This window comes from Telopea speciosissima, chromosome 7 (assembly GCF_018873765.1).
Source record: "Telopea speciosissima isolate NSW1024214 ecotype Mountain lineage chromosome 7, Tspe_v1, whole genome shotgun sequence".
NCBI classification, from domain to species: domain Eukaryota; kingdom Viridiplantae; phylum Streptophyta; class Magnoliopsida; order Proteales; family Proteaceae; genus Telopea; species Telopea speciosissima.
The window spans coordinates 23,720,481-23,745,372 of record NC_057922.1 but is presented as its reverse complement, the minus strand read 5'-3'; the positions used below and the strand labels follow the sequence as shown (position 1 = coordinate 23,745,372).

Genomic DNA, 24,892 nt, shown 5'->3' with positions numbered 1-24,892 from the left:
GGTTGTTATTTTTGACAAATACCACCTCCTCCCTCTTCCCTCTTTTGGTGTGTTAGTATAAGTGTGAGGATAGGCTTTCTGGTTGCAAGAGGTCGGGGTTAGATCTCTTTAAGTGAATCTTACATGTTTATATTCTGGAGCTTGTTATTTATATCTCCAAATCCTGAATTATCATTTCTGTGGTCATGCAGACATGCACAGAGCGACAGTACCCACCAGCTGAGGTGGCCCAGATACTGGATTCAGCTGTTAAGAGCTTGAAACCTTCTTGTTCTCAGAACCTTTATGTTTATGGAGAGATACAACGGTGCATGGGAATTGTCAAGAACCAGATATTAGCTCTTATACCAACATAGACCCCATCCATCCAACACTAGTGTCCATGTAAATATTTGACACTAGCAAGTGAATATATGTTATTTCAACTTCTCCATTCATCTCTGTTTCTGTATTAGTCTCTTGTTCTTCAATAGTGATAAACAAAACACATTTTAAAATTATGTTAAATGTGATCATTGTTGTTGCTCCCCTCCCCTCCATTTCTTTGTTTTCTTAATGAAATATTTTAAGCCTATGCACTTTTATATGTCAATATATAATAGATTTGTTTGTACTGATTCTGTTATTCACCGGTACATGGTAGGTTTTAGCCAAGCAAGGCATCTGTGATGATCTTATTTAAATATGAGCAGTAACAGTTATGCTCACTATGTGTATGAATGAGCAATATAGGGGAAGAAATAGAGGAAGTGGTGTCATTTTGAATTTCATGCAGGGTTAGGCTAGTAACTCGGATTACTTTTATGCTTGACATTATGGTTCAATAATGGCATTGGAATAAAAACTATATATACCATTGTCATTTTTCAATTGAAATTCAATATTATTTTTTGACTTAAAAGTTCTTAATTTCAGAAACAATACTAACAGCCCAACCTCTTGAAGGATATTCGACTTCAATTGATGCAGTAGCAATGTTATGGTTGGACCGGTATGATCTGATCTAGAAACCCAAACCAAGATGAACTGGTTTTTCGGTCCTAAAGGGGTTGATAGGAGATAATATTGTAATCTTTTATTTTGTTTATTTTAGAAAGTTGTGTAATGTAGTGAATAGTTTCATTGATTGAGTTAAGTTTTTTGGTTTCCTAGTTGAGTAGGTTTCAATTTTGCTATTATTTATACGCAGGTAATTTGCCATTGGAGTTTTAGAGACTGAATTTAAAATTTAGTGAGAGTTACAGTGGCCTTTCAATACCCTCCCTTTCTCTCTTCAATTCGGATTTTTGTTGCCTCCTGTTACTGCATGGTGCAGTGCTGCATCGTGCGGTGGCTGCATAGGCCATGTGCACCATGTGAGGCAAAAATGTGTACTGCAGATTCCCAATCATTCTATAAGATTATGGCGTACCCAGTACATGAGGCTCCTAGCCTCCTACAACTATAGGGTCTAGGGAGGATCATAATATATGCAACCTAACCCATACTTTGCAAAGCGGCTGTTTCAAGAGACCGAATCATTCTAAAAACTGCGGCGAAAAAAGTTTGGACTCCCATTCTAAATGCTTTTAATACGTGTTTTCTTGAGGTTTAAAAAAAAAAAAAAAAAAAAAAAGTTACTTGAAAATAATTCTCTTCACCACTTACCTCCACCCTCTTCTCCTGCGATGTAGGGTTAAAGTAATTGTCAATTTAAAATCGAAGTGTAAATCAACCGTTTGAAACCGAACTAAATTGAACCAAAATGAAATTTCACTCGATTCAGTTCTGGTTTTTAGACTGAAAACCATTTGTGTGAACCAAATCATATGGAATAAAATGTAACCCATTTAAATTGAACCTAAATCATACTAAACTTTACAACCACGTGTCTTTGTTTGAGCTGTATTCATTTGTTTGTATGTGATCTTCGTAAATCAATTCAAATTCAATTTGTGGAAAGTACAGCACCACAATGTCATTTCTCGTAGCAAAGGCAAAGCACAGCTAACTTCGCACCATACTTATGTATGCTTAGCCGAATTGTTCTGACAGCTAACCATGAGGGAATCATTCCTAAGGTTCGTTCTATTGCTATTGCTTCCCGACTTAGTAGCTACACCTGCTATTGGATTCTATACCACTGTTTTGATTGATTAGATAATCCACCCGAATCCCACAAGGCTTACGTCTGGATTTGGTTTTTCTGTAGCACGATACAGTGTGTAGTGCATCATTCGATGACCCGTAATGATTGGGCATGCAGTCCAACACACATCACGCCGCCTCTTACTACCAGTCATCATGAATTTCTTTCTAATCAGTAGGGTAAGCAAACGTGTCACGTCATCCTTTTGATGAAGAGTGATATAATACGAGAACCCTTCCTTGTTTTATGTCTATGAGATGAACTTTATGGGACCCACAGTCACTGAATTATTGAACCAATGTGAAGCCCTCCCTGCCTTTAAGCGTTACTTTAACTGCTTGGGACAAAATTGCTGGTTTATCTCATTGGCATCTTAATATAGCTTTAGTTAATCGGAATATAACTATGGCCCAATATTGTGAATCACAATAAGGGTCTTTTTTTGCGCATATATTATTACCTTTTTTTTAATCCTATGTTTTTCGAATATAAACGTTTTACATGATACATTGAATAGTTTTTTGGGAAAGTTTTTGTTCACCATGCAGTGAAGAAATCGTACAACCATACTCTACCCCCATTTTTACGAATGATCGATAATGTTTCCATTATTCCCCTATATTCTATAGACACCATCCGAACCCATTGGTCAAGAGATTCTCCTTTGACCATGTCACCGTGGGCATAGGAAAACTTGATTCTTTTTTCTTTTTTGTCGTTTCTATTATAACTAACTATGGTCACAATAGGTCTGCGATTTGTCTTCTCCCTCTTCTATCCTCGCTTGGGTGAACTCTGGAATCTCAACCTCTAATTGTTTCTCAATCGTGAGATTCAAACCTAAGGTATTATCTTCTTCCAAAAATACCCTTCTTTCTCATCTTTAATTCTATTGTGTCCTTAATTTATGTTAATGCGTAGTCTACCCCATGCCTTCAAATAATAATTCATATCCTATCTCTTCCCTCCTTATCCACCTAGGGTAGCATTGGGCTCCTTTGTAGCGTGATAGGGAGTGTAGCGCACATCCAACAGCCCACAGTGTTTGGGCACGCAACCCAACACTCAATCTGTATGTTGGATTACGTGCGTAAACACTGTAGACTGTCAGATGATGCGCTACACTCCCTATCGTACTACAAAGGACCAAAATCCCGTAAGGTAACCCTCTAATATTTTGTTTCTTATAAATTTACCATTCTCCCTTAAAGCTTGGAATCTTGTTGGGTGAATCATGAATTGCATCATTAACTGATTTGTTATGTGGGTATTTTATAATCTATAACTATTTACCAATTGAAGAGCTAGGTGTGGTATCTTCCAAGATCCAATTTTAATTTATTTTTATTGTACCAAATTAAAACTTCATTTTTTTTCTTGCCAAACACCACACCCTATTTACCTTGTCCCTTCGATAAAGTCACTTTCTAGTCCTCAAGAACCCATACCATATAGTGCCATTTTGTCTCAAAATAGTTAAATAAAAGATATAGAGACGAAAAATGAGCAGTTAATAAAGCAAAATTCTCCTAAGCTGCCATTGTCAAATGTTAAATTTTGTTGTTAAGCTCAAATCATGATTATGATGATGGGACTTCCATTCAAATCCCACTTGTTAATCCATCATTAACCCCCCTACATAAAAATTCTTTCGGTGATATGATTGATAGCCTTCATCCTTGAAAGCTATCCTTATGTGTGGTGTGAGAACTTTAAGCATTGGATGATTTTATTAAGTAAATAAGGTTTATAGATATGAGATTTAGGCACGATCTTTATCTCCCTCTAAATAATTCTAACTTTGATTTTTATTGGTTCTCCATCATCCATGCAGATAACAATGTTAATTAAACACATTCTTAAAAATTTCTCCTCCCATGAAAGGGCAAAACTGATAAAATTTTCAAAACTAGAGAGAGGGTGCATGAACATACATGGGAAGATATGACGTTTACACACGAATTAGGAAATGATTGAATTTGAAGTCAAAATTGGACATTAGATAATCCTGACCATTAATCACTAGATATCTAAAGATCGGATTTGCCACCGCACTTTTCCACATGATTGAATGAGAATCATGGTTACAATGCATTTGTCATAATATGTGGTGACCAAGAAAGAAAGAATCAAGTTTTCCTCAAGGTCTTGACCAGTGTGTTTGACTGGCCGGTGTCAATAGGGTATCGTGCAATCTAAGAGAGATGTTTGATCATTCGTAAATATTAAAACCCTAGGATGGTGGGTTTCTTTCACTACATGGTCAAGGCAAATTTTGTCCAAAAAGAAAAAGGGACAAGATTCGTTCCAATTTAATGGTTGAAAAAAATTGTGTAGGTTATTGACAAGATGCCATCAACGAATTTTCAAACTTATATTAATGTTTCTATAATCGAAGACAACTGCTTGCTCAATTGATTGATGCTTTACCAAGAGAGTGCAGACACTCATAAGGTCATGCCCTCTGCCCCTCTCTCTCTCTCTCTCTCTCTCTCTCTCTCACAGAGACACACATACACACACAGCTAAGCTAGTGTTGTTGGTGAAGCCCGATTTGGTCCAAAAAATGCGGTTGAGACCTTCGGAGGGCCACTTCGACCTCGAAACAACCTCGGAATGCCGAAAAATGGCTAGGCTCCACGCCAAAGGTTGGATTTGTGTTGGGCTCGTCGAGATCGTCGAAATGAGTACTTTTGAGTCATGTGTTATGTTTTGATTTGACTTAAGTTTTTTGGCATTTTTTGGGTTAAGGGTATTTGTGTACTTTCTAGGATTAGGGTTTTCTTATATATATTGTTCTTATCTCTTTGAGATAAGGTTATGAGGGTTTGTAACATTTTCAGAGAAAATAGTAAAACCTGTTCTATTGCTCAGTCATGGATGTAGCTTCCATCTTAGAAGTGAATCACGTAAATCTCTATGTTATGCATTGTGTGTGCTCTCTCTATTTTTGTTTTTCTTCTACAAATCGTCATTTTGGGCATTGTTTACTTAACAGCTAATGCATAGTCCATCTGATAGTTGAAAAAGCAACACGTCATGCGAGAGAATTTTCATTATATCACAAGGCTTACTTTTATATTATGACTCTAAAGAGAAAGAAGATGGAAGATGAGCTTTTGGCTTGTCTTGATGCTTTGGTGATGGCTTTTGAATGGTAGATTTGTAAATACATGAGGATTTGGCAACATTATTGTACCCTTTATATATATATAGAGAGAGAGAGAGAGAGATTTTTTCTTATATGCTTTTTTTATGTCCTTTTAAGACAGCAACAGAAGAAAGTATTAACAAAAGACAAAGTTATGCTCAAGGTCAAACGATGATAAGGTCTAGGGAAGTTCGTACCTTGGATCTGACACCCTTCTTCACCTACTAACAACTTACCACCAAACTACCTTTACTTTCTCACCCTTGTCCCATCCCTAATTGACAAAAGATATTCGTGATAGATTGAACTGTCACGACTTACCACAACAGTAAATATGGGGATCTTTATCACCTCCAGTTTTCTGTTCGGCCCAGGTCCTATAAAAGGGGGGGGGGATTGGAATGACTACCCTATCTCTTCCCAAACACTCTATCAGGATGGGATCCGCCACCCCCTATTAGAAGAACTAGGGAACTGAGCCAGGCAGAAAACTAGAGAAGATAATTTTCCCATATATGGTCAGACCATGTGAATCAATATTGGATTAAGGGTAAAAATATATAAAAAAAAAACTGTTTTAATGAAAAGTAAAAATAAAACCGTCAAATCTAGATCGATCTAAGCCAATACATATCAATATCGGTTGAGACAGATATTGTATCTGATACCAACACTGATACTGATTACTAAAAATCCCTGATAAGTGATAACAAGGTCTTTATATTTTATTTTGCCTTCTAATAATTCATCTTTGATCTGCTGGAATTTTTTTCCTCCCTAAAGTTCATACTGTCCTATTCATTAATCAATACCTGACATTATTATCAAGGAATTTCACTTTTTTTATTTCTTTTCTATAGAAAAGCTGGTCATAAGTTTTCTTACAAGATGTGACAAAGAGTATTATTAAAGTAGGGCCTCTTATTAGGGCAAATCCATCATAAGACACTAAGACCCACATCCCCCCAGTTATATGGTCTTAAATTCAAGATGTTTGACCTTGAAAATTACTTTGTCCCCTTGCAGATGAAGGAATGGATGTGGTAGTGGAAGATATCATATCCTATCAATTTCATTTGTACCTTCATTACATTATTATATGGGGTATAGTTACCCCCACCCAAACAGTATCCTTAAGATAGAACTAAATTCCTTACCCATTATTAACCGACCCATTAACCCACCCATGTCGAAAAACCAGGTTGAGTTCTTGCCCGGTTTGTTACGATCGACAGATAGACAGACCATGGCATGAACCAAATATTTATGCAACTGGGCCTTATCTTCGTTGCGTGGAGAGGTTGTTTCTCAATTTTGATTGGTTGGTTTAGGACGATGTATTTTGGTTACGGGGTTCAATTTCAACTGTCTGAGCTCATTGACTTATGTGAACTCACACTCTTAGGAATTAGAGAGGACTAAAATCCCTAGATACATAAATTTGGGTGGGTCAAGATTTGATCTGATCCATGCCATAAGCAATCCATAAGCAATCATTGAAAAACAGGGTCAGTCTCTTTTTAGACTTTTATCACAAATACCCGAAATTTTCTCCCGTTGTGCCTCCTCTGCTTTTCCGTTATGTTTCCGCTACCCTTTTTTAAAGTAATAACTACTCATTCCCGCTTTCTTTTGTTCTTGCCTAGTAACCACTAACCAGCTTTGGGTTTTGACTTGAGTGTGTAACTGTAAACAAGCCCAGCTTTTGCTCCTCTTTACAGGCCGTGTTGTAGGGCAATGGCTTCAGACAATCCAGGGGAAGAGCAAAAGCAAAAGCTTTAAGCTCTATATGACCCACCAATAGGGGTCATCCCTTGCACGTCAACTGTTTGCTTGACAGGAAATGGCCCGACACCGTCACCAACAACAACAGCAACAACTGGGTTTCAATTTTCACTCCATCTTGAATCTCCTGTTCACTCCACTCTATCTTTCCCCTTCTCTCTGCATTTCCTCACTGTTACTTGGGCTTCTGCGCAATGGACCGGAAGGACAAGCAGCATCCGCAGCAGCTCTGCTTGTCCAAATCCTCAAGGCTTCTTTGCAATGACTGGTTTGTTCTCTCTGGGTTTTTCTTTGCTTTCATGTTATTGGTGCTAATGCGCTTCGCTTTGTGGGTTTGTGTGTTTTTTTCTGGGTAGTTTCAAGTTTTTTGTTCTGGGTCTTATTCCGATGTCCATTTGAGTCTTTTGATGAGTTGGTTACAGTGGGTTTCTTGTAATACATTTTCATTGTAGGAGGAAGGTTTTTTCGTGGTCTCTACTTATACATAGGAGGAATAAGTAGTTAAAGTAAGTAGAATTAATGCATCTTGAGAAATAGGATTTTGGTCGGTATTAATTTGATTGTAGCAGAAACAACCATGAATTGTGCTTGCAATGGAGGAGGAGAAGCTTGTGAAGTGGTATATATCTTGATTCTTTTTTATTCAATGTTGACTGTAAATATCTTTACTATATGCCATCTAGGACAGGTTGCCTGCATGGATCTCAACTTCACATTGTTGATGTCTGATAGAGTCACAGGCATTTAGGTTCCCTTCTTTAAAATCTAACATCTTTGATCCCCCTGTTCTCTTTCTGCTATATCTCTTAGCAACCCCCATCCCTTGAAGCTGATGGAGTAGAAGAAGATACGGAATAAGAAATTAAAGTTTACAACCACAGCCATCTAGATATAATGGTTTATTATGTGCTGCCTGCACATGCTCGTGCTCTTTTTCTTTTTCTTCTTAATTCCTTTTAGATTTTCTGAAAACTAGATTGACCTCAATGACCAGGGAATTAATTGATTTCTCATCGTCATAATCATCAACATAGCAACACCTGTTTGTATTTGTTTGACACTACCAATCTTCTTCATCACAGTCTATCTAAAGCCATATCTAAGCCATATCTTTTAATATCATCCTTTTTCACCATATCTTGCATTCATGCATTTACTCCCCCCCCCCCCTCCCCCTTAGAGCTTTCAATATACTTCAAACCCCTCATCATAATCTTCTCAATGCTAACATGGTGTTTTTTATAATGTTATTTCCAAACCGTAAAGCATATCCATTCTTCTTGTTCTCTGACAGAACATTTCCTCACTTTGGTGTCCTTAGGGAAAAAAATACTCTCACAAGAAGGCATGTGCAATTCATTATCAGCAGGTGCACAACCCATGCATTAGTAGCAGCTAGAGCTCAAACTGGTTATGTTGCATCTTTATTATTATTAAAAAAAATTCTATATCTATTAATTTTCGGAGAACAGAAGGCAACCTGGGGATGTCAACAGCAGTTCTCTTTGCTCGTTGGAGAATTTAAAACTGACAACATTTGACTCTTACAATCCTAACATTCGCTTGTGGTTTGCTTGTTTCTTCCCAGTTGAATATGGTAAATAGTAGTGATGCCAAGATGAATGTCATATTATTAATAAACAAGTGTGCCTCTTCCAACATGTTGGTATAATTTACCGTGAACCATATAGTTTGTTTTCTGTTACTTGCTATTTTCTTTTTCCTTTTGTCAATAATTAAATTCTACAATGTAAGTTAATTACTCTAACAATGTGGGATTAGTTTATTTCCTAATATTGTAGATAATGGAGATGAGGATAACATGAATGTCATGGGAATCATGCCTAATTTTTATGATTGCTTAAGGTTGCAATTATTAAAGTACTGCATTCTTTCGTTGGGATGACATTTTTGCACGCATTATATGCTTAGTGTCTGCTCTTCAGTTCTTTTTTTTTTTTCACTCCACATTTTGCACCAAAATCACTTCCTTACTTCTGTACCAGAACCATGTGACACAATTCTGGTTTTGAGCTTCTACTCATTAGATTGTTAGTAATTTTCTGAGTTTTTTCTTCTGTCAATAATTAGCTAATTATTCATTGCAGGATCTTTTCGGATGTTCCTAGTGATTTTACTATAGAAGTTAGTGGAAGAACATTTGCGTTACATAAGGTAAATCTCTACACTTATTCAATTTTTTTTAATGGCTGTCTCATCCTGTGAAATCCATTCTGAAAGTGGGGAAACTATCTTGAATCTTTGTACGTGCTACTTCAGCACTTGTTATCTAAAAGCATAATGTTTGTTCATAAAATAATCATTATCTTATTTTTCTTCTGAGTTAATAAATCATAGAAGCACCATTGCTATCCCTTGAACAGATTCTGCTCCGAGCATAGGGAGTTGTGCGAGTAAAACAGCTTCATTATCTATTTTAAGTCTCAGCTACTATTGTGTCTAGTTGTGATTGTCAGGCATGGCTGACAGTTGTGAATACAGGAACAAATAAGATATAGTTAGGTACCTAGTACTTGGGACTCTAGAGAATGGACTGAGTTCCTTGCTAATTTAATTATCATTCTCACTTGTACTGCCTGACACTTCAGATTAATGCCCTTTAACAGCTTGACAATTATGGTTTAGAATCTCTATAAATATTATTTTATTTTCATTACTCTTCCTCATCTCCACTTGAATATTTTTTTTTTTTTTTGGGTAGAACTCCACTTGAAGTTACTGTAGACTTTACAATACATTGGCTTCAAGTTGCAGCCATCGTATGGCCAGGTCTATACAATGAAATAAACAGTTGGTTCAAATTATGAAAAGATGATATTTCCATGTTGAGCCACGCCGTAAACTGTTGCCACAGTAACATAGATAAATTCTTTTTTCAGATATTCTCAGAGATGTATGATGCACCGATGCATGTGAACAAGTAAAATGCCATGACCAAATGCTATCCTTGTTGGCATGTCTCCCTTAAGCTATCATTTTAATCCATTTGAAGATATGCTGCATCTGGCTTCAAATCTCTACCAAAGATAGTTCTCTGCCGGTTTTGGGTTGCTTCTTTTGAATGAAATGCATATTTAATGTTGCACAGGATTCTGATCATTTTAATTTGGAAAATGCAGTTTCCTCTGGTGTCTAGAAGTGGACGAATCCGAAAGCTGGTTGCAGAACATAGAGATTCTGATATTTCAAGGATAGAGCTCGTTAACTTACCTGGTGGAGCTGATTCATTTGAGTTGGCTGCAAAGTTTTGCTATGGCATTAACTTTGAGATTACATCCTCAATTGTTGCTCAACTGTGTTGTGTTTCTGATTACCTGGAAATGATTGAGGAATATGCAAAAGACAACCTTAGTTGCCGTTCTGAAGCATATCTAGATACTGTTGTATGCAAGAACCTTGAAATGTGTGTTGAAGTATTGCAACAATGTGAGAATCTGCTCCCTCTCGCTGATGAGCTGAAAATAGTTTGCAGATGTACTGATTCTATAGCTTCCAAGGCATGTGCAGAGCAGATAGCCTCTAGCTTCTCACGCTTAGAGTATAGCAGCTCAGGGAGGCTGCACATGAACAAGCAGGCCAGCAAATGTGAAGGAGACTGGTGGATTGAAGATCTGTCTGTTCTTCGTATTGACTTGTATCAGAGAGTCATAGCAGCAATGAGGTGTCGAGGGGTCCGTCCTGAGAGCATTAGTCTGTCACTTATAAATTATGCCCAAAAGTTTTTGACAAAGAAACCCAGCTTGTGGAATGCATCCACCCAGCCAAAAGTTGATTTGGTTGCCGATTCTGTTGGCCATGAGCAAAGACTCATGGTTGAGACGATTGTCAGCCTGTTGCCTGTAGAAAAACTTGCTGTCCCGGTTGGTTTTCTTTTTGGGCTTTTACGAACGGCAGTAATGCTTGATTGCACAGTGGCTTGCAGGCTTGATCTTGAGAGGAGGATTGGGTCACAACTGGAAATAGCTACGCTTGATGATCTTCTGATTCCATCTTTCCGACATGCTGGTGACACTTTATTTGATGTTGACACAGTTCACAGAATCTTAGTAAACTTCTCTCAACATGATTACAGTGAGGATGATATGGAAGATGAATCTGCTTATGAATCTGATGGCCTTCACTCACCCTCTCAAACTGCGTTGCTCAAAGTTGCAAAACTCATGGACAATTACCTTGCTGAAATTGCTGCTGATGCAAATCTTATGCTCACCAAGTTCATGGCCATTGCAGAGTCTCTACCAGCACATGCGCGCACTATCCATGATGGTCTTTACCGAGCAATTGACATTTTTCTCAAGGTAAGCACCTCTTTTGTCTTTCTATATTAAGTTAAAATTTGAACCGTAATTTATTTTTATGAATTCAAATGCACAAACAACAATAGAGAGAGAGAGAGCTCAATTTTACCTTACATGAAGTATGTGAACCATAATAAACTGTGGACAGAAGTAAGATTCACATGGTCTCTGTACAATTGTGAAGCACTGTAGTTTTTTGTTGCTTCTGTTTAATGTGATTTCCGTTCATGTTAAAGTATATATCGTGGGTTATGGTCCATGAGTGTTCCATGGGATAGAATTTAGTTTGTTATGTCTCTTTTGTCTTCTAGTCATTTCCTATTGTATTTAGACTTGGATGTTTATTGTAATTAGACTAGTCATTTCCTCTTTTATTGTAATCAGACTTGGACTCTTAGTAGGATTCCTACTAAGAGTTGATTGCTAGTTAATATAAAGGAGGGCCAGTCCATGATAAGTAATTTCATTCTATCGTGTTCTATTCTCTCCTCTCTCGGTTTTCTCTCTCTTCAGTTCTTCTTATTCCTCCCTCCATTGCTTGTTTTCTAAGATATTCTACTAAGAGTTGATTGCTAGTTAATATAAAGGAGGCCAGTCCATGATAGAAGTAATTTCATTCTATCGTGTTCTATTCCTCTCCCTCTCTCGGTTTTCTCCTCTCTTCAGTTCTTCTTATTCCTCCCTCCATTGCTTGTTTTCTAAGATTTGATATTCTTGCATGGTATCAGAGCTTTGTTACTCTCACCTTCTCTTGGATTCAATTCTGTTTTGGTTGTCCAAAAAGGATCTTCCCCCTTGGTTTGCAGCACCCTATGCTGCCCTATCTACGTTATGAAACCCTAGTTGTTGATTACATGAAAAGAAACTAGGGTTTCCCTTTAATATGCTATCTACATGAAGAAGATTATGTACTACAATTATTCTGTGGAGTTATTTCATCGAATTTTATGCAGAATGGTGGCAGTTTTTTCCCCTGTGGTACTCTGTTTATGGCTCTTTTCTGACAGAATCAATATCTTCTATTAATCCTCATCTGGTCATCTATTGGATCTGAGATTTCAGAGCATTAATAGCCCTACTGTTAAGGTACTTCTCTGCTGTTTTGAGGCTGATCCAACCACTGTTAATTACTGAAGTTTACTGGAGTTCCCTCTTGGTGATATCCTGTTTTGGAATGGATTGTTGCAGAATCGAAATCTGCAATTACTTTTAATCTGGCCTTCCGATTCAAGTGAGACTTTAGGGCATTATTGGCCCTCATCATTAGGCCCTTTGACCTTAATATCAAGCTGATCCAAATACTGTTTCTCTGTGGGATAAAATCTCCTGAATTCAGTTCAAATATTTCTGACAGAACTGAATTCTGAAATTACTTTTAATCTGACCATCAGGCTCGTGATAATTTGGGGATTTGTTGGGCTTCTTCATAAGGTCCTTCGACCTTAATATCAAGCTGATCCAAGATTCTGGTATTAAATCTAAAGATTCTGATTTTCTGGTTTCCCATACTGTTGCTCTACTATCTTCACTTGAATTGGTTATTATCATATCTACATTATGGGTGATTCAAAACCCCCCGTGGACTCTATCCATATCTAATTCATGTCTATTAAACTCAGTGGTGCATCGAATTATTTACTCTGGGCACAGGCTGTTTGAGTCTATATTGCTGTCAAGCGGAAAATTGACTATTTGACTAAGCCACCACCTGCTCTGACTACTACTGAGTATCTTGAATGGACAACGGACAACGCCACAGTACTTTGTTTGCTGCGGAATAGTATAGAGCCCTTTGTGGCTGCCAATGTCATGTTTCATACCACAGCCAAGGGTGTCTAGGATGATCTCAAAGTGAGTTTTCTCAAGATAAAAACATGTCCAGAGTAATTGATTTATAGGAGAAATTTTTCTCCCTTAGGCAAAATGGAAAATCAGTTGGTGACTACTGCTTTTCTTTAAAGGGCATGTGGGAGGAACTCAACGTTTATTTTCCTATGTCTACTGATATTGAAGTCTTGAAGTCTCAACGTGTTGAATTCTTAGTTGCTAAATTTCTATTTGGTTTAGACTTTGATCTTCAACCCATCAAAAGCCAAATACTTGCAAGCAAGAAGATACCATCCATTAATGAGGCTTTCTGTCGAATTCAACATATTGTGTCTCCCTCTTTCATTAAATCTGACTCGACGTACTCCAAGGATAATTCAGCTCATATTTCAAACAATGGAGGTCATATCCGTGTGACTGCTTTTCTTGGAAGAGGTCGCGGTTCATGGGGAGGCCGAGGCCGTGGTGGTGGAGACAAAGAATAACCACCGGAACAAACCACGCTATAGTGTACACATTGTGGGAAGATGAATCATATTGTCGATATATTTTGGGCAAGTATGATAAGCCAAAGTGGGCTCAACAACTATCTACTAATACTATTACTTCTTATCAAATTTCTACAACAGTATCTCCTTCTGATGCCAACCTTGCACCTTCTGGAGGTAGTCAGCATGTATATCCATTAACAGATGAACTAAATCAATTACGAGAACGAAATCGGAAAATTGAGACATTTACATCTACTACTACCATAGCTCACTTAGGTACTGGTGCATTTCTTACCTCCTCTTCCTCCACGCCATGGCTCGTTGACTCTGGTGCCACCTCTCATATGACTAGTAAGTCCAATGTCTTTTCTTCCTTTTAGAAAATTAATCACCTTTCTAGAGTCATACTCGCTAATGGCTCTTCTACTCAGGTGTCTGCTTCTAATTGTATCTCTTTACCTTTTTTTCCTATTTTAAATTTGTTCTTCATGTTCGTATTTCTTAACTTACCCTTAAATCTTCTTTCTGTTACTCAATTGACGAAATCATTAAATTGTTCAGTAACCTTTTATCCTACTTGTGTTTTTCAGGATCTCCAGACAAGGAAGATGATTGGTGGAGGGTGTGAGAAAGATGGTCTATTACTTTGACAACACCACTCCTACAGTTGCTTTTGCTACCTCTAGTGTGTCCTCTCCTCTTCAGTGGCATTACCGGTTGGGACATCTTACTCTTTCCAAACTCCAACAAATGGTTCCCAATTGCAAGAATATCTTTTTCCTTGAGTATGAAGCACGTAAGCTCGGAAAGCATCACCGTACCTCATTCCCATCTCGTGATGTTCCACACAGTTCTTCTTTGTTTTCCTTAGTTCACTTTGATAGATGAGTTCCGTGTCATGATAAGAGTCAATTAGGTTTTGTCTATTTTGTTACCTTTGTAGACGATCATTCTCAGATGATATTGTTATATCTGTTAAAGGATCTTTTTGAATTTTTATCTATCTTTAAACAGTTCTATTCTGATATAAAGACATAGTTTGGTGTGTCAATTAAATTTTTTCATTCTGATAATGCTTTAGAATATACCCAACGTGAAATATCTGACTTTTGTTTTCATCATGGCATGATAAATCAAACTAGTTGCACTTACACTACCCAACATAATAGTGTGGCTGAGCAAAAAAACTGACACTTTCTAGAGTTCACCTGTTCTAATGTTTCATATGCATGTTCCCAAGTATTTCTGAAGTAATGTGGTCTCTTATTGTTTGTTATTTGATAAATTGCATACCATCTATTATTTTTGATAACCTATCTCCCTTCTCTTTGGTTTTTCCCAAATCTTCTCTATTTGGTTTACCTCCACGGGTGTTTGATTGTACATGTTTTGTTCACAACCTTTACCCTGTTATTGCTAAATTATCCCCGCGTGCTACCAAGTGTGTGTTTCTTGGATATGTTCGCACTCAAAAAGGTTATCAATGTTATGATCCTCTTATGCGACAGCACTTTGTCAGTGCTACAGTTACTTTTTTTTTAAACTACACCATATTTCTCTCTTGAGATTCATCAGATGGATGTTGATTTACTTATTCCTCCACCTATTCCTACACGTATTCCTTTTATTGACTCTCCCACTACTAGTTCTCTGCCTAAGCAATTGCAGGTTTACAAGCATCGTCCCAAGTCGACTACAACGGTCCTTGTTGATCCTTTGTTATTGCCCTCTACTTCATCAGAGACTTTTCTGGGGGTTCTTCCTCTCCTGACTTGCCGGTTTCTCTCTGTAAAGATACTCAAACTTGTACTCAAAAGTCTATATTGTTTATCATGTGCCTACTAAGTACCAGGAAGCATTGTCACATCCTGGTTGGAAAAATGCTATGAATGTAGAAATGGATGCCTTGCTGGACCGTCAAACATGTTCTCTTACTGACTTCCCCTAAGAAAGGAGCTTGTGCGGTGTCGTTGGGTGTACACTGTTAAATACCTACCAAATGGTTCAGTTGAGTGGCTGAAAGCTCGCTTGATTACCAAAGGATAAATTCAGACCTCTGGCTTTAACTATTTTGAAAATTTCTCTCCAGTGGGTCGTCTATATTCTTATTTCCTTGGCTATGAATCTTGATTGGCCTTTTGTTTCAGCTAGATATTAAAAAAAATTTCTTTCTTTGTGGTAATCTTGATGAAGATGTATATATGGAGCAACCTCCTGGAATGTTACTCAGGGGGAGAATGCATCCAAAGTATGTCGTATTCACAAGGCTATTTATGGACTAAAACAGTGTCTTCGTGCCTGGTTTGATTTGTTCAGTAAAGTTATTGGTAGTTATGGGTTCACTCAATGCTTCTCTGATCACTGTATATTTGTTCGTCATCATGGGGCTAAGGTTTTCATCCTTGTTGTGTACGTTAATGATAATATCATTTCTGGTAATGACTTTTCTGGCATTGAAGATGTTACTGTGTATCTACACCGGCATTTTCAGATCGACTTAGGGATGCTCAGGTACTTCTTGGGAATTGAAGTTGTTCGTTGCAAGAAGGGTGTCAACTTGTTTCAGATGAAGTATGTGCTTGATCTTCTGGCTGAGGCTGCCATGTTGGGTTGTAAGCCTGTTGCTAATCCAATGGATCCTAATCTGAATCTTGGGGCATGCGATGACAAAGATTTTTTAGATAAACATCAGTACAATAGGCCGGTTGGGAAACTTATTTATTTGACTGTTTCTCGTCCCGATATTTATCGCAGGCCTATTACTAGATATTGCACGTTTGTTGGTGGTAATCTTTTAGCTTGCAACAGTAAGAAGCAGACTATTGTGGCTCGGTCGAGTGCAGAGAAAAGTATAGAGCTATGAGACAAACTGTAGTGGAACTGATGGGGTTGAAATGTCTCATTCAAGAGTTGGGGTTCTCAATTGCTAAACCTATAATGAAGTATTGTGATAATCAAGTTGTGATTTATACTGCCAGTAATCCAGTTTTCCATGAGAGGGCTAAGAATATTGAGGTCAACTATCATTTTGTGAGGAATGAAGTTATGCCAAGGCTGATTTCAATTCACTAAGGCATTGCGTTTCTTAGTGGTTGTTCCAAGCTGAGCATGAGAGATATATATACCAGCTTGAGGGGAGTGTTAAAGTGTGTCTCATAGCTTATGGTCCATGGGTGTTCCATGGACAATGTACCATGGGATAGAGTTTAGTTTGTTTTGTCTCTTTATATTTTCTATTGCAATTAGACTTATGTGTTTATCCTCTTTTATTGTAATCAGGCTTCAACTCTTAGTAGGATTCCAACTAAGAGTTGATCGCTAGTTAATATAAAGGAGGGCCAGTCCATGATAGAATTAATTTCACTCTATCGTGTTCTATTCCTTGACCTCTCTCAGTTTTCTCCTCTCTTTAGTTCTTCTTCTTCTTCATTGATGATTTTCTAAGCTTTGATATTCTTACACTACCAAAAGGGGGGGGGGGGGGAATGATTCATATGTTTTAGCACTATAATCAAGTCATCAATGGAAATGAGTATCCCCAAATAACCCTGGGAAAATAGGGTTTCAAAGCTTGGGGTTTCTTGATACAGATTCTCTGTAAGATTCCCTTTTCTGCTTTGGGGTGGGAGGGGGGGCTCCTGTAATCCTCTAATTGGGTATGTACCTTACTATCCCCAATTTTAGTAAGGTGTGGAACATTCCTGGTGTATGGTACATTCCAGGTGATTAGACATCGGATAGAATACATCATACCCCATCCCAACAAATTTAAGCTTTGTTGCTAGTTCTTTCAACTGTGAGAATTTCCACAAGTCTCTGGGGTAAAATGGTGGCATCTGATCCTTTCTTCTTCTGTTTTTCCCCGGTCGACATGCCAATTTTCTATTGTATACTGACCTGTCAGTCTGTAGAAGCCACTTGTTATCCTTAATTAATTTTCAAATTTCTACATGATTAATCTTAAGATTGGTCTCTATCTTTTCCTTTCATTTTCTACAAATACTAATCACTTTATGAACTTGTATTTCAGGCTCATCAGGGTTTATCAGATTTGGAGAAAAAGAAGCTCTGCAAACTGATTGATTTCCAAAAGCTCTCGCAAGAAGCAGGTGCACATGCGGCACAAAATGACCGTCTCCCACTCCAATCAATTGTCCAAGTGCTTTATTTTGAGCAGGTAAGGCTCCGGAATTCTTTATGCTGCTCTTATCCAGATGACGACCATAAACCAATGCACCAGTCATGGCGGATCAGCAGTGGTGCACTCAGTGCAACAATGTCACCCCGAGACAATTATGCATCACTAAGAGGAGAGAACCGAGAGTTGAAACTGGAACTTGCTCGATTACGGATGAGACTGAATGATCTGGAGAAGGAACACATTTTTATGAAAAAGAACATGGAGAGATCTAACTCTACCAAGTTTATGACCTCTTTCTCAAAGAAGATCAGCAAGCTGAATCTGTTCGGACATAGTTCATCCAGGTCATCAAGTTCTCCCTCAAAGTATTCACAAAGAACAGACTCGAGAGTTGGGAGAACATGAGCAGGCTTCTTAGGAAAGAAACTACTTATTTGGAACCTTCCTCTCTTTCTGCCATATTCACATTGACCTTTTTACCTCTATCCACCTTGTTTATGCGGTGGTGCCTTTAGCTAGAAACCAGTTGGGGCTTGTTTCTGAAAGTGATGGTTTTTCATGGGTGCATCTCTAAAATCCTTTTTCATGATGAAAAATCTTTTTCCAGACATGCAGAAAGTATGAATGTATAGCCATCATAAGTGATTGAATGTTCAAATTATATCAACGTACAGATTTTCCGCATTGTTCTGTTAGAATCTTTTTACTATTACTAATTTTTTGTGAAAAAATCTCAGTATAAAATGATAAGCACCAAACAAAATGCTCAAATCAAGTGCAGAAACGAAAAGCAATTAAGAAAGAAAAACTACTTCAGCTCTTGCCGGCGGAGAAAATAATGTATTTCCTTGCAATTCCATTCTCATTGATTATGAAATTCTCATGATGACAATTGCTCAGGTTTGTAGACAGACTTACATATTTAGCACATTGTAATTATTTGTTCTCTGGTGTGGTCTATTATGAGTGCAAGCAGTTTATCTGCAGTTGTGGCTGTAATAGTAGAAATAATTCACCCATTTAAACCATATTAAAATCAGGCCAATGAAGGCGCCGATACTAATAATCAGTGACTATTTTTCTCCTTCCACTCTATCTCTTCATACATTTCCCTATTAACCACAGCAAGAGTTATATTCAAGTTTTCCTTCTACTTCCAGTCTCTTTCTACCTTTCTCTTTTTACCCACTCATAGTTATTGCATAATCAGGTTTTCCTATTACATAAAGAAGAGGAATGTTTCCTCTTTATCTCTTAGGGGAGTTGGTATCCATATTAAAGTTTAAAGGAGAGATCTTGTATTCCGAAGTCTTTGTAGGGTGTCCCCTTAGATGTGCTGATCTGGAGTACAATGCCATACCATCCCTTTACCTCACTCACCTTGCAAGTTGAGAGCCTTTCAATTTCCCTCTAGCATGGTTCAATGAATCGAAATCAGATCAGTCGATCGATCCCGATTCCTACACCCTGTTTTGAATCACCATGTTTGATGTTTGATCTCCATTTTTGGCCATTGTTTCCTTCTAATAGTAAAATAGCACAAAATCAATAAAGCTTACCTCTTGTAGGTAGACCCCAAGCTTATTGTATCTAAAACTCCAAAAAAATCACAGATTTTGGGAAAATCTTTGCTTTTTCTTTCCAATTCAAATTTCTAGGGTTTAGGCCAATTCCGATATGATTGGATTGAAATCGGTGGAGGTGGATCCCATTGCTGATTCCACTTTCCTTGAACCATACCCTCTAGTCCTAGTTCCTAAACTCAATTACACAGGCTATTATGAAGACTTTATGAAGAGTAATCATCTTAAAGCTAGAGAGATATAATTTTTGTTCTTTTTAGGGTTTCCATTTTGAATTCCAATTATCAAGATTTTTTCTGAGAAATTACTTTTACGGTTTATTCTTTGTTACATTCAACTATTGGTCAGTAGTGTTCAAATGCATGTATATTTATCACAAGGGGAGAGGGAATGCAAGCAAAAGCAAGTTTGGGAATCACTGGAACCAAAGGGCCTGCCAGAACTTAATATTGGTAGGGAAGTTGGCGTATTCTGCTCGAAAGGTCTGGAATACTCTCTTTGTTTCTAACAGAACGGGCAAAGAGATGAAAAAAAATGACTCAATTATAAATAGGAAGAGGGATCTACACATTGCCTGCTTAAATTGACATCGTACATGTCAAGCCAATAGCTGGGAGCGAAACATTATATTTAATAAGGAGAGAGACTGTGAGAAGCTTTACCACCACCACCCCCCTCAAATCAAAAACAAAAAGAGACTGAGAGGGAAGTACATTGACAGCATGTACTTCCTTTCCCTAATAAATATTAGGGTAAATAACACTTAAGAGTACCTAACGTTTAGGGAAACTAGGGTATTTCACGTTTTTAAGATTATGTTTCAGATACCTTTTTTCATATTTCCAACTTTTCCTATACCTCCACCTCCATAAACTCCTCCCATCATCATCGCTACTGCCTCCTCCAAACAGAACAGACTTAATCTTTCAACCGAAAAGATTCAGATTTAGCTGTCACTATTAGGATCTTGCTGTACATGGAAAGGGATTTTCACCAAGAATCTCTATTTCTGTTTTTGTTCACTAAATTTCTCTGTAGCCCATTTGCTCTGTTGCGTCATCAATTGCCTTCTTTTGATTTACCAAAGCTAAGTAAATAGGTGATATGGTTCAGACAAGCTTCTATCTATTTCAGAAGTCAGCACCTAGTATGAATATATGGTGCCTAAAATGGTTCCTCAGAAAACAAGAAATATATTGAATTAGCAGAACTGGAGTCTCAAAACATGACATATGACAATGTCCAAAACAGCAAGATCTAAGAAATGGAGTGTCCTGACTGCCTAGGCCTTTATGGAATCACCTCAAATTTAATCCTATCACCTACATAAAGAGGATCTCTAGATATGTCTGGAAAAACTATTGTGCATAGATAAGTTTCCTTCGATTCAGAGTTTAGGTAGACTCGTTAAGCTTCCATGTCATAAAATCTTTGAGCACTGGACACACTTGAACATTTATGACACCATAGTTATTTTCATCCTGTTGTTTAGCAAGAAGGATGGCATGGCATGTCATAGTCATACCTAATAGTGAAGTTTTTGATGGCTCTCACTTGGGACAGTCCAGGAAAAGGAAGCATAGTTCATGATCTGAAAATTCTAAGGTAGTGCATCATATATTTCATTTCTTTTAAATGTACAAACACATAAAAGAAGAAATACATCAATTAATACAGACTACTACAGGATATTCACAATAGAAGAATGAAAAACAAGAAAAAACATCAGAGTTGCTTGCTGATACACATGCCAAAGGCATAAACATAAAAAATTTTATCTGAAAAAGCATGAAGACCACAATCTTGTGAATTTGAGATGATCAATGAGAAGCATTCCATCTTCAGTCTTTGCTTATTGATGATGCCTCCTCTTTGTGCACAATGAGCTAACAGCGAGTGTCTAGAAGTTTCACTTATTTGCATCCAAAAGCATGGCTTCAGCAACTCCACAAAAAAATTGCATAATTCAAAGTGTGGGTGACAAGAAGGAAAGAAAGGACTGCAGATTATCAACAAATTAGGTAATCAGTAGAAATTCATCTTTCTTCTTTTTTTGCTCCATGGGGGGCAATATGAAGGTCACCCTGCGACCATTTGATTTCCTACCATTGTCACTTTGTGTCCTTAAACATGACTTCCTTACATGGACCTGGCTACTTCCAAACTCTATTTGATATTCTTTAGGAGTTTCAACACTATCATCATTATCATAATCATACTCACCGATGTGATGAGGTCTCACCCCAAACAAAGATTTACCTAGAGATTCTCCTCCAACTTCTTGATTACGATGTTGCTGCTCAAGCCATGACTCAACCCATGAACGAGATGCTGGAGATAACTGCTTAATATTTTGATCATGGGTTTCATGCTTAAGATCCTCTTCAGCAGAGGACTCAAATGATAGCCCTTTTTCGAGAAATTGGTCAAGATCTTGGCCTGCATCTGTCCTTTTAGCCCGAGACCTGCCACTAGGCTCCTGCAGTAGATGTCGATAGGAGGTTTGTTGATCCGGATTCATCTCACTCCTAGATATTCTTGGAGATTGTTGTTTAATACGTCGATGCGTGGTAATCATTTTAAGCTGAGCATCGTTGGCTGAAAGTTGTTCTTTCAGACGAAACTGACCAGGATCTCTGTAAGATGGAATCTCCTTAGCTCCTGGTCCAATTGGTGGTGATCGTCTAAGATTTTGAGAGCTAAATTTCATCGAATAAAAACGGTTTCGCAATCGAAAAGCTTTGATCAAATCACAAATTACATGGTTGGGGATGATATAGAAGACTCTTCCTGGCTTCAGAACAGATTCAGGCTGGATGACAATCCATGGTTTATTCCAAAAATCTGGAAGAGTGATGCTGTGATGTGGATTCTTCAACATGACTTCTCGGGCAGTAATTGGTTCATAATAAAGCTCAACAAACCAACCCAGGAAGACCAATTTCAGAACACCATCCTCGCTTGTGACAGCTCTGGTTGGCATTGTTTCTTGATCTCAAGGAACAAATGGCCAAAAGAGGATATAAAAAAAATTTCTACTAATCTTTCTCATACAAATCTCTGATGACTCTGGTACCAAAGAACACAAAATCATGAAGAAGTAATTCTTCGAGGAAACACATTGCTGAGAAATTTCTCAAACCCAAATTCCACAGAATCATTCGGGAGGAATTTTCGTAAATTGAAAAACTCTGAAGGCCATGTGAATAATGAATCTTTCTTGGCGGGAAGACTCTGTTCTTTATATCTTAACGACTTTCTGTTATAGTTCAAACTAGTTGGGCTGGGCTTGGCTAAGGTTAGTTATTCGGATTGGATTAGTTTTCTATCTATGGGCTTTGACTCAAATAGTTTCAGCCCGACGAGCCCGCATAGCCATTACAAGTATAGTTATATATATATATATAACTGTTCTATTTGGTTCTTGGTTGCCCGTAGTTTGAGGGGGTGGTTTTTTTTTTGTGTTTTTTTCTTATCCAAAAATCTAAAATTACACTTAGGGGAAAGTTTTCATACACGGCTGTGTAAGCCGTGTATGTGAGAGGGTGGGAGTTTCAAGGCATTAATTAATGGGTGGAGGTTTATGACTTTTGCAACTCTTTATGAGAGGAGACACGACCGTGCATGCTTACATGACCGTGTATGAATACTTCCTCCTTACACTTAAAACAAAATTATCAAATTTCATTGCCTGGTCAGCCAACCCCAGACTATGATAGTTGAGTTTAGTTTCTCTTCGACTTTTGAGAAAAAGGTGTACTAGTTGTTGAGATTTGACACTGAAGATTAAGGAACCTACTAAAGATGAATCATTATCCCCTCTAACTTGCTGCCCCCTCCAATTTCCTCCAATTCCTCACATAGGAGCTGAAATGACCATCCTACCCCCTGCCCGAACACACTACCTAAGGTGGGGTAGGGTGGTCATTTCCGCTCCTATGTGAGGAATTGGAGGAAATTGGAGGGGGCAGCGAATTGGAGGTGATAATTATTCTACTAAAGATAGGGTCCGGGGGACTCATTCTGATTGAAACAAGGCCAACTACAACTCAATTGGAGGAAGCACACAAGCTAATCTATCCAATAGAGATAGCCAAATCAAGACAACTGGTCAATCTTTGAGATCTAATTGGCGATCGGACCACCTATATTGATTGGTGAACACTACCCATGAACGAACAATACGTGTGAATGAAGAACAACATAAATGAGTTATGGGAATTGGTACTTCAACAATGATAAGCATCACCGCATCTTTAGAATCAATACATTGGATTCTTTCAGATCCTAATTCAGGCAGTGGGAAGTGTTCCCAATTGATGAAGCACATAGGGGTGCAAGTTTGGCCTGATAGATACAATTTCAAGCTGAGAAATTCAAAGAAAATCTTATGAAAATGTTTAATACAATGAGTTCTATGATTACAATTAGGGGTATAAGTTTGGCCCGATGAGCCTGAACCTGACCTGAGCCCTACAGAGCAAAGGTTGGACCAGAGTTGAGATTTCTAGGCCTAGGGTAGGGTTGGATTGAGTCTAAGCTAAGGACTCAGTCTGAGCTCATCCCGACCCTGTATATATGAATATTAGTTTATATATATATATATATATATATATATATATATATATATATATATAGTACTACTATTAAAAATCTAAACACAATTCTATTTTTGTATACTTTTTACCATGACAAAAATACCCTCTTCAAATAGTCACGTCCCTTCTTCCTATATCCTCCCCTATTTTCTCTCTAACCTCTCACTCCAACGACCAAGTCTCTCTCATGAATGCATATCAACTAATCTCTTCTTCAAAAAGACACACCCCTTCGTTCTACATCTTCTCCTATTTTTTCTCAAGTCTCACTCTCCAACGATCAAGTTTCTCTTTCCTATTTTCCCCACATAACTACCATCTAAACTTTTGTTCAAGAAATCACCCCCCTTCTTCCTAGATCATCTGATATTTTCTCTCAACTCTCTCTCTCTCCAAGATAATTACAAAACAGCCCGTCTCCAACAATCAACTCTCCTATTTTCTATCAAGTCTCTCTCTCTCTCATGACCAATTCTCTCTCTACAAAATAATTTCCAACGAGTCCCTCTCCAACGTCCAACTCTCTCTCTCTCTCCAACTTTGACCCCCCCCCAAAAAAAAACTCTCTCCAATAAATAATTAGCTACCAAAAAAACTGGCGTCTCCTCTTGAAATAGAGACTCTTCTTCCTATTTTCTCTCCTACTTATCCTTTCAATTCTCTCCCTCTCCCCAACAACAATATTTTCTCTCAACTCTCCCTCTCACTCCAACGACAACAATCTTCAATATTCTCAGACAAAGGTGCAATTTTATTTATACTTATTTTTGTTTCTTATTTTTTCCTACAGATATTTTAATAATAAGGCATAAATTCCTATATTATACTTATTTTTGTTGCTTATTTTATCCCAACAGATAGTTTGATAA

The 24,892-nt window shown here is 37.7% G+C and overlaps 2 protein-coding genes across 4 annotated transcripts in view; both read left to right on the top strand.

Moving 5' to 3' along the window:
• Nucleotides 1–493, top strand: part of LOC122670124 (protein ALWAYS EARLY 2-like) — a 71,144-nt gene extending 70,651 nt beyond the window's left edge. For both annotated transcript variants that reach the window (XM_043867091.1, XM_043867090.1), the window contains one exon: nt 192–493. In XM_043867091.1, coding sequence (XP_043723026.1) covers nt 192–356 — 165 coding nt within the window. In that variant the 3' untranslated portion in view covers nt 357–493. The remainder of the gene's footprint in view (nt 1–191) is intronic.
• A 6,464-nt stretch (nt 494–6,957) lies between these two features.
• Nucleotides 6,958–18,526, top strand: LOC122670040 (BTB/POZ domain-containing protein At5g48800-like). Of its 2 annotated transcripts, XM_043866983.1 has the most exons (4): nt 6,958–7,332; nt 9,173–9,239; nt 10,205–11,383; nt 17,732–18,526. In XM_043866983.1, the coding sequence occupies exons 1-4, from the start codon at nt 7,259–7,261 to the stop codon at nt 18,245–18,247; spliced, it is 1,836 nt and encodes a 611-aa protein (XP_043722918.1). In that variant the 5' UTR covers nt 6,958–7,258; the 3' UTR covers nt 18,248–18,526. The 2 variants fall into 2 exon arrangements, with proteins under 2 accessions (XP_043722918.1, XP_043722919.1); XM_043866984.1 differs by lacking the exon at nt 9,173–9,239 and having other exon boundaries at nt 6,959–7,332.
• The last annotated feature ends 6,366 nt before the right edge of the window (nt 18,527–24,892 follow it).

What these genes read in the sequence shown, in the direction of transcription:
- LOC122670040 (XM_043866983.1), top strand. Translation starts at nt 7,259, where the DNA reads ATGGACCGGAAGGACAAGCAGCATCCGCAGCAGCTCTGCTTGTCCAAA. An exon ending in AGGCTTCTTTGCAATGACTG is followed by an intron (nt 7,333 to 9,172) that starts GTTTGTTCTCTC and finishes TATTCATTGCAG; the next exon opens with GATCTTTTCGGATGTTCCTA. An exon ending in GAACATTTGCGTTACATAAG is followed by an intron (nt 9,240 to 10,204) that starts GTAAATCTCTAC and finishes TGGAAAATGCAG; the next exon opens with TTTCCTCTGGTGTCTAGAAG.